The sequence below is a fragment of the Prunus avium genome, chromosome 3 (assembly GCF_965620075.1).
Source record: "Prunus avium chromosome 3, drPruAviu1.hap1.1, whole genome shotgun sequence".
Taxonomy (NCBI): Eukaryota; Viridiplantae; Streptophyta; class Magnoliopsida; order Rosales; family Rosaceae; genus Prunus; species Prunus avium.
Window position 1 is genome coordinate 4,898,479 of NC_142286.1, and position 10,104 is coordinate 4,908,582.

The 10,104-nt window shown below is 37.0% G+C and overlaps 3 protein-coding genes across 3 annotated transcripts; all 3 read left to right on the forward strand.

Annotated features, from left to right (window-relative positions):
- Positions 1-453: 453 nt before the first annotated feature.
- On the forward strand, positions 454-1,199 carry LOC110760771 (uncharacterized). Its single transcript, XM_021963093.2, has 3 exons — positions 454-633; positions 716-778; positions 858-1,199. Exons 1-3 carry the CDS (start codon positions 562-564, stop codon positions 1,059-1,061), a joined length of 339 nt encoding a protein of 112 aa, XP_021818785.1. The 5' UTR covers positions 454-561; the 3' UTR covers positions 1,062-1,199.
- An 837-nt stretch (positions 1,200-2,036) lies between these two features.
- On the forward strand, positions 2,037-5,621 carry LOC110760770 (mitotic phosphoprotein N' end (MPPN) family protein). Its single transcript, XM_021963091.2, has 4 exons — positions 2,037-2,231; positions 2,758-3,358; positions 4,322-4,433; positions 4,980-5,621. The coding sequence occupies exons 2-4, from the start codon at positions 2,787-2,789 to the stop codon at positions 5,286-5,288; spliced, it is 993 nt and encodes a 330-aa protein (XP_021818783.1). The 5' UTR covers positions 2,037-2,231; positions 2,758-2,786; the 3' UTR covers positions 5,289-5,621.
- Positions 5,622-7,477: 1,856 nt separating this feature from the next.
- On the forward strand, positions 7,478-9,730 carry LOC110760768 (CASP-like protein 3A1). Its single transcript, XM_021963089.2, has 3 exons — positions 7,478-7,962; positions 8,904-9,039; positions 9,289-9,730. Exons 1-3 carry the CDS (start codon positions 7,691-7,693, stop codon positions 9,502-9,504), a joined length of 624 nt encoding a protein of 207 aa, XP_021818781.2. The 5' UTR covers positions 7,478-7,690; the 3' UTR covers positions 9,505-9,730.
- Positions 9,731-10,104: the final 374 nt, after the last annotated feature.

The following is a 10,104-nucleotide window of genomic DNA, read 5'->3' on the forward strand; positions in this document are numbered from 1 at the left end:
TCACTCAAATCTTGTTAGTGAGACTCTCCTTGTTCAAAGAGTTCTTCAATAGTATATATCATGAACATCAGAAAGTGTACCCTTTTTAAGTAATCCATCAAAATCAAATCAAATCAAGCAAACCCTATATCATGCATCTTTTCAACTCTTACCAGACTAATGGAAGGGTTAACCAATATGCTACTGATCCCTCGTTACAGTTGTTTCACCAAACTTACAGCTCACACAAAACACCTATATCCTCCACCAAAATGTCAACTAAATCACGACCCTACATTAATATATTACCCACCATACAAAATAGGCCATCAATTTCTATCACAGAAGCCCACGGGATGTAACAAGCTTCTTTGCTCTATAACCTCAAATTTCTGTCAGTCACTATATACAGTCCGTGACTTTGCCTAAAATATCGGCTCAGGTCTTAATATATGCTATATATATATATATATAGACTAGTCTTATGAACAGCGATAGTAACACTAAAACTGTTGGTTTTGATTGGCATGTGGCCAGCAACTTCTACCCAATTGGATTGCTTTTCTTGATAGATTGTTTTTCATGGCTAAAGTTTGTTGTTCTATTGAGTTGGAGCCTAGGACTTTGAGTGAAGGACAACTCAACCATGCTAGGGTATATATTTAATGTATTTGCAGTACATTATTTAGATTAGGGTTTGAGCTTCTTCTGATCTCCTTTTTTCTGATATCTGCAGGAACTGGCTGCTGATGTGGTTGAGAAAATGGAACCAGAAGATGCCTCAGCTGTATTCATTCAGGTGTGTTCTTAACATATGCATTTGAATACATAGTGAAATTAAATGCGCCGGCCCCTAGCTAATCTAAATTTGTGTGTAGGGACTGAGACCGGTTGCCTCAATGAAAGAGATGGTGCATATGATTGCTGAAGAGGGTGAGCAACTGCAGAGTAAGGTTGTGGAGTGCAAGGAGGGGGAGGCTCAAATTCTTGAAACGCCCCCTTGCCAGTGCTTGTGCCCTACTGTCAATACTCAATCCCCCAATCAAGGAAGGCTTACCGAACCCTTGTCAGCCCCATTTTGAAACTTCTTGTTGTTTGGATTCATAATCTCACATGTCATGTTATTTACGATATGAGAATTCATAATCTCACATGTCATGTTATTAAACTGTACAATATGAGAATATTATATAAGTAAAATAAATATAAGTTTTTGTTAATATCTAAAACATATGGTTAACTAATCTGATCAAGCATCACATTTCAACGATAAAATATTTATTAATATTGCCAAAAGAATGCACAAAGAAATTTGGATGTAAATCTTGGCTCTTCATAGCAATTTGAGTGTTGTTATTAGGCCGATACACATATGTTTTGCTGCGCGTTTATGTAATGTAATGCCTCATATGTCATTAGTACATGCTTGTAATGACACAATATCTCTAAAAGTTTGGCGCCCATGACAAAAGAAGGTAAATATAAAATATAAATATACACTATATATTTTGTTGTGTTGATTGGAGTTTTTTTTATAAAAAATTTATAAAATGTGGAAACAAAATTAAATTACAACGAAAAGCCCCGAGAACAATCAACAATCGAAGATTCCCACAGAAAAGCATACGCTGTCACCGGTGGGAGAGAGTGAATCCAAATATGCCGATTCGTCACACGTGAGATTTCTGGACCCACCACTTAATGAAAATATTAATGACAAATTTACTATTTTGTTTATATATTAGAAAAAGAGATTGTATTTATTTTCACGTACATGTGAGATTTCCTTACCTACCATTTAATGAAAATATTAAAGACAAATTTACTATGCTAAAAAAAAAAAAACAAATTATCATACTCTAATCATACGAGGCCATACTTTGAGCAAAATTTTTATTTTAAAAAAATTTAAAATTTGGTGAATCAGGTGATTTGAGTAGTTGCCTTTTTTTTTTCGGTGTAAATGGAAGCTCCTTCGAAAAGCAACTGAGAGGTAAAACGGGAAAGCGAGACAAGGCTAAAATCGTCATTTGGAAAAAAACAATACAACCATTGTCCAAAGAGGAAAATTTGAATTCCTGGTTGATGAGGAGGGTTTAGGGTTTCAAATTGGCTCCTATTTGAGCAGCTCTGCATTCTCACAGTCAGAGTCTCACAGACACGCCCTCTTTAGGAGGGAAAAAAAAGAAAGAAAGCAGCTCCTATTTCAATCCCTAATCGGTGCCACACTCCTCATTGCCCCCAATTCCCAGGTACTCTCTCTCTCTCAGCTTACTACGCATTCGTGCTCTAACTGAGTCGATTTAGTTTTTTAGGTAATTTATTGACTTTCTTCGTTTCTCAGAAACCAAACGGAGAAAACCCATAGACTAGGTTTTGTTTAAACTGTGAACTATGCGATTTTAGTGTGGTTGAGTGTTTCATATCGTGTTCGTTTGAATTATTCACCGAATTTGAGGAATTTATATCTTTGATTCGCTTTGCTTAAGTAAATAAATAAAGTTCCGGTTTTTATTTATTTATTTACTGTTAAAAGTCTGGCCTTCGTATTTCTTGTTCATATGATAATGTGTTTTGTTTGCTGAAAAGGAAAGAAATAAGAACATATATATATTTTTTTAGGTAGTGCATTATTAAGTGAACCCAGGGTCCCTAAGGACTAACATTCTGCAACAACTGGTTGTGTGTGTTTTTTTGTTTACCTGAACAAAGTTACTTGTTTTATTGTTTATGTGGTAACCAAAAGGAAGGCCAAGTCTTACATTCTTTATTTTCCAGAGGAATCAGTGCTTGAAAAAATTTCCAGGATGAGCACCACAGTACATAGAACTCCCAAATCGGGTAGGCAGTCATTGTTTTTCCAAGATATAACTTCTCCAGTCTCAGCCCGGAGAGGAAAAATTTCAACTCCAGGCCAGGCAGCAGCAGTCTCTGCTCTATGGCGTGAGAGTGGTGGGGGATCAGATCTTCCACCTCCTCCGCTTTACACATTGGAAGACCGCTCAGACTTTTCCCCTGAATCTGGAATTCCAGATTACCCTGTATCCCCGGAAATAAAATCAGATCCTAGAACTCCGGTCCATGGTTTTGGACGGGATTCCTTGACTCCAGTAAAAAACAGATCAGAGGCAAGCACTTCTTATGCTCTATCAAGTGGACAGCATGGCCAACAGGGTTCAGCGAGTATGAATTGGTGGTCATCCCCAAAGAGTGGTGGTGAGCAAGATGAGAAGGGAAGGAGTTCACCAGTTGAGGGTGTTGTTCAGCCTGGTGCTCTGATCACTCTTCCACCTCCAAGGGAAGTTGCAAGGCCAGAGATGCAAAGGAATACCTTGCCTGCAGGGAACCTCAACGAGGAAGAATGGGTTACTGTTTATGGGTAATTCTTTAACCTTACCTTTGTCTTTGTTCTTGGGTATATATAAATTCATACATCTTTGGCTGATATATAATGTATAACCTTCGGCTTTAGTCTACCTTTGGTAATTATCTTATCCGTAATAATCCATCTTTGCTGTGTTGTGTGTGGCTTTGGCCTTATTGCCTGCCTGGTGGTTGTTGGGCAAAGAAAAGAGTTTTAAAAAGAAAAATAAAAGAAATAATCTCTTGTTTTCCAAGCTATTAAAGGTTTCAGATATGCTTGAATCAAATGTCCCCCTGACATACTTTTTGAACTTAAAGTGGTCAGTGATCATAAGAGCCTATTTTCTTGCCAAATTTGTCTGAAATCTCAAAAATCTTGAGAAATTTCTAATATTTGTTAAATAAGTGTTCTACATTGACAAATGTCTTTTAGCTGGTTATTGATGAGCAAGTGGTTTGTCGATTGACTCTTAATTTTTCACAAACCACATACCCTTTCCCCAAGCCTCTGCTCCTTTTTGCTTCTTAACCACATAGAATTTGTTGAACTTGCAGAATAAAAAAGGGTATCTTGTTCGGTAATTAAACATTTAGAAGTAAGACAATCTGATTATGTAATATATTTTATATGATGGTGATTGGTATTTTATAAATTTTGAACTAATTTATATAAATTGCCACACCGTGCTTCTAGTTCACAGTTGGAGAGGACTATGGTATTATTTCGTTATGCACTCTAAAACTTATATAGGGAACTCTCAAAACTCCTTTTTTTCTTTAATATCTCATGGTTGTTTTCAATGTTGTAGGGCAAAAGTTCTATATTCTACTGATTGAAGCTTATTTGATCTCACTTAGGCTTAGACCCTTTGAAGTTATATTTATAATGGGGCTTGCTTGTCTATCTTCTTGAGTAATTAAAATGCAGTTTTTACTCAGTTATCCGTATAGCCTCTAATAGTCTTTTTTTTTCTTCCAGATTTTCTCCAGCTGATACGAATTTAGTTTTACGAGAGTTTGAAAAATGTGGCGTGATTTTGAAACATGTTCCTGGACCAAGAGATGCCAACTGGATGCACATCTTATATCAGGTTCTTCTTTTTTCCTATTATTTCAAGTTTGGTGAATCAAATTTCTTATACCAAGCATTAATATTCTCTTCGTTCCTATTATTTCAAGTCTGTTGAATATAATAAATACCACCGTACATCACTTCCATTCAAACTTGGGTTTATTATTGGCATGATGCTGCCATGAAATGGAAGGGAATTTGTAACACTATGTTGTGCGCATAGGTAGTGGTGAATTGATGTAGACCATTGTTGTTTGGTTAATATTTTGAAGTAAAGTTTGCCATGAAATTGAGTCAAAATAGTTAGGGTTATGATACTAAGTAGTCCTTCTGAGCTTTGCCCTTTTCTTTTGCCTTTTTGTCTGTAAATTCTTCTGGGTTTGTTGTACTTGTAGTCTTTTGTGCGTGGGTCTATGTGTGCCAAAGACTTAACTTTATTTCCACCTTTCTCTTCGTTTGCTCAGTCTGGCTGAAGTATCAGACGGATGTAACTGCGATTGACTGAAGATATATCACGTCAATTTGAGTAAAAATTTGTTAACTGTTCTTAATTCTGGTGGTGCAGAATTACTTTGATGCTCAGAAGGCTCTCAGCAAGAACGGGATGCAGATTAACGGGGCGCTAATTATAGGTGTGAAGCCACTGGATCCAATGCAACGCCATGCATTAAATGAAAGGATCAACAATCAGGGTTTCATGACATTGCCCCCCCAACCAGCCATGAAACATGCAGAACTGAATGCTTCAAGAGCCCCCCCTCGTCCTTACTATCTTCAAAATGGTAATACCAGTGCACGACAATCCGGTGGTTCGATTGCTTCCCCAACGAAGTCAATGGTGTCCAAAGTCATGGATTTAATGTTTGGGGTTTAGAGTTTAGCTGCTCTGGTCAACAAACTGGTACTACGGCATTTGTGATAAGAAAATATAATTGTTGCGAAAAATTTGAAGTTTAGACTTGAAGAGGTGTCTGGTCATTACGTCCTTATTAGTTGGAATCTCCTTTACTTATTTTTTACTCCAACATTTTCAAGGCTAATAAACTTAAGTCAGTTGTGGTTATGTATGATAATAAGTGGTTTTGCTTATTACATGCAAGTTGCATCTTGATGTGTGAGCACTGTTAATTAATTTGTATTTTTAGGTTATTACAGGATGTATCAGACTGATATCAAATGGAATGAATTTTATGTCAAATTGGCTGTACATGCTTACCTGTTCAGCAAGATTGCTGCCGATTTGTGGTCAGTCTTAAGCTGTCAAACTACGGTTGGTCTTAGGATTAAACTAAGGTTCGTCTTAGGTTTCTACGTATCCAGATTCCAGACCATCAAAACCATTTTCACATGTGCTATTTCTAACTTCTACTCCCACTTATAGTAGAAAAACTTGTGTGAAACGGGGATAATACTTTCTTGTTATCTCGGACCAATCACGGTATGCCAAGTTGAAAAGTAATTACACGTGACATACTGTTATTGACTGGAAATAGAAAAATAGTGTTATCCCAGTTCCACACAAGTAGGTTTCCCCCTTGGTTAGAATATTGGTACAATTCAACTCTCAACATCATAAATTTGGAGCTAACAAACTCTGAGCCCGAGCTTCGCTAGTCACAACAAATCAAAATATGAAAAATCAGTTTTAGTGCAAAATATGATTTAAGCTAAAAATGATGGCTCATTAAGTCAATATATACTTCATAATAAAATCCCATAAAATCAAGTTTTCTTATTTGATGTGTAAGGAATAAAAGCCACCAAAAATTATCTTGAGAAAATGATTATTCCAAAAAACCATTTTGTCATAACTAGTCAATATTTTTACATAAAATAATTTTTCATATATGATATAAATGCATGAAGGGTCCTAAGGTCAATCTAGGTAAAAAGCCTTAGATATTCAATCCATAAAGAGTTTTTAGCATTTCAAAATTTCACCACCGCTAAAAAATTCCTGGTCAATCAATGAAACTTGAACTCAAAACCTTCGTTTGATAAAGAGACCACCACTTGATTAAATAATAATTGAGGCCGGAGTTTGCCCTGGAGTGTTTTTGATTAAAAATTCTAGTGTGTATGTAAAAATAAGTTAGACCAGTTGAGCAAAGTAGTGTGAGTCCACCCCCTTCATCTAAGATTTTGCCTAAACATGACATTTTTCTTTCTAATTTTATGTTATGAGTTTTGAGAAGTAGCTAGAAGGCTCTGAAAATTGAAGAGCCCAATGAGGCTCTCCAGACTCCAGTGATGAAAATTAGAGGTCCTCATTATGTCATAGCTGGCTAGCAGTGAACTGTGAAGAGTCCAACCAAGAAAGCTGAAGTATGTATATAAAAAGACAAGGCATCATTTCCATTGCAATATGTACACTCACGGGGCTCATCTTCTCTCCCTCAACATTCTATCCACCTGTCCCTCTCATGCAGCAGTTAACTTAAGCTAACCAATCCAAAAAAACCTCCATCATTTTTAATGTTGCAAGGACATTTAAAATACAATAAACTATAGGTAGGTAGAGAGAGAGAGAGAGAGAGAGAGAGAGAGAGAGAGAGAGAGAGAGAGAGAGAGAGAGAGAGAGAGAGAGAGAGAGCTAGCAAGTATTTTAATAATAATCTCTTGGGACAAATCTAGGGATACTCTAGTTATGCTCTATATAATAATGCTATATGTTTTAATGTTTATCATAAATTGTTAATGAATTACAATAATTTTTATTTATATATGATTGAAAATTGAATGAGTATTGGAATTATACTTCTCTTATGTTTGCTAATACATGCGCCTTGGAATTATTCTTATTCATGTTTCACGTTAAAATTATGTAAGTTTCACGTTAAAATTCATAATTTAATACTTGAAAAATTAGGAATTAAAATTAATCACATACCAGTTTCATTCTCTTCCATATTCCTAACTTTCCCGATTCAAAAAAGAAAAAGACAATTGTTGATTGTGAACATCATAGCATCATGAAATTAGAGAAGTAAAGGATAGAGATTTTAAGTTCAAACTTCCATGCAATAAAAGAAAAGAAAGAAAACAAATTGCAATTAGTTCTTGGCTGTATTCAAATGTAAGAACCGTAGGGTACGTAACCGCAGGGAACGGAGCCCCCCGGGTTTATAAAAAGCCACTAAACCAGTGCTCTGCTTGGCAATTTGGCACACACACGTACTTGTAAGTTGTACGAGCATTTCCTTCACATCCAAAACCCACACAAAACTCTTAGCTTACAAGAAGAAGAAGACACAGAAAATCAAATTAAGAGGAGAAATGGTGGGCAGCCGAAAAACGACGTCGGTCGGCGAGGAGGTGGCAGAGGTCGGGAAGGTGGTGGTGGAGATCAACGGAACCATGAATGAAGCCGGAGCACGTGGCTTGCTCCGGAAGGGTGACGTGGCGCAGGTGTGCCTGAGGGTGATGTGCATGGCGGCTTCGGTGACAGCTCTGTCGTTCATGGTGACAGCCAGGGAGGCGAGTACGGTCTCCATCTACGGATTTCAGCTCCCCGTTAACTCCAGGTGGTCTTTCGCCGACTCCTACGAGTAAGCGCCTGCACTCCACTCCCCTCCCAAATTACTCAAATACCCTTCCCATAGAAACAAGAAGACAGAGAATAATTTTAATTTAATGCATATATATGCGTTTTATTATCTTAGGGATTTCACGTAACATATTTCATACATTTTAGAGATCGAGAGAAAGATTTATGAAACATGAAATATGCTTGGAGCGTCCAATCCAAGCATGACGGAGGTCTGTTGAATTTAGCACGTACTTTTTTCGGTTTGCTAAAATACCCCTGGACTTTCGGTTTATTTGCTACTGGGTTTCCACCCAATTTTCTCTTGGTTTGTTTGTCATGCTCCCTTGACTGATTCAGTTGAAGTTTGACGTTGACGAATTTGCCCTTGTGTTTGGCGCTTCCCTTCCCAAAATGACAACAGATTAAATATTTGAGGCTCCCCCTGCCTGCCCCTCTTTCCAACTTCATGCCATATGAATGAACAGAATAAGACCCGTGACTGACTGATTATTCTTTTTCTTTTGTTTTCTCTAACGTTTTCTTATTCTATATTTTAGTCTTGATCTCGTTTAAACATTTTGTCTTACTTGTTGAAAATTCATAACAAATGGATGACATGCTTTTGTGGATGAAACCAACTTCATAATGGGGCAAAAATAATCAATCGATCTGAAAATTGTAAAACCAAACAGATCATGTATGTAATGTATATGCTGGATCATGTATGTAATGTTTATTTTCAAGTCTTCGTTCGCAAGTCATATTTATAGAAAGGTAAGCAATTTATAAGACGTTAAAATATATAATTGTGACTCTATAAAATAGACGAACATGATGTTTCAAGAAAACACCAAAATGACAACCACCGGCATATAACAAAATACTAGCTGGGTTGTAGGAGTGTGATTTTGGGTGGATCTGAAGGCTAAATGAATAATGTTTTGAATTTGTGGTGAGCAGGTATCTGGTGGGAGTTTCAGCAGCTGTGGTAGCTCACTCATTGCTGCAACTACTAATAAATGTGTCAAGGCTGCTGAGGAAGTCTCCATTAATTCCCTCGAGAAATCATGCATGGCTTACTTATGCTGGGGATCAGGTAGTCACCATTCCCTCTATCACTTTTCTGGCCAAATGCAATTACATGTGATGTGAGACATATATATTATATAATGGAGAGCTCGGGTTTTATGGGGAAATTCGAGGTCATGAGTCGAGTACATGGGTGAATGCTCTTTAACACTAGAGCTACAGAGTGGAGTACAGCAATTGACAGATTTAGATTTAGATTTCAAAATTCGGCATCTACAATCTGAATGTGATCTTATTGTTTTAATCTCTGTTACAGGTGTTTGCATATGCAATGATGAGCGCAGGGTCAGCTGCATCCGGGGTAAGCAACCTGAACCGTACCGGGATCCGGCACACGGCTCTGCCTGATTTTTGTAAACCATTGCACATTTTCTGCTACCATGTTGCAATCTCAATAGCCTGCACTTTCTTGAGCGGCCTCTTGCTGGCAATATCTGCTATCCAGAATGTGATTTGGCTCTCAAACAACTGATGAGATGGAGTTGCATCATTTTGCACTTGCTTAATGTTCTTGCGCTTCAACTCTGTAATGATAGTTATGTAACATTAAATAAATAAATTAATCCCACTGTTTTTAAGGCTGGGAATTCTGGATGCTGGGTATGGTAAAGTTCCAAATGCTGGGAATTCTGGATGGATGCATATGGTTGCTATTAGTATTGGGCAAGAACTGAGGCTACTGGCCATTTTTGTGGAAACTACTTACCTAGATGTTTTAGTCAACAATGCAATACCCAAGTTAATAGAGTTTAAAAAAGAGAGAGATTTTCTATCCTAATGAGTAAAAAGAGAGAAAAAGAGATACTCTTCCTGCACATTATAAATGAAAAACAAAAGATCTTGGACATGCAAGGATGTGAGAAGTGGGAACTTCATCCGTTAAGTTGGTAAAAATTTCTGTTAAATCCATTTAGTTTCATTGATTTGTTCATATTAACTTTCACATTATTCTTCGTGCATACATATCACCCATATGACAATACATGTAATTTGTAAAGAACAGTGAGACGCAAAATAACGGTCGACACACAGGCATAATTAAAGCCTAAATTACATTACAACGTGGTACTGG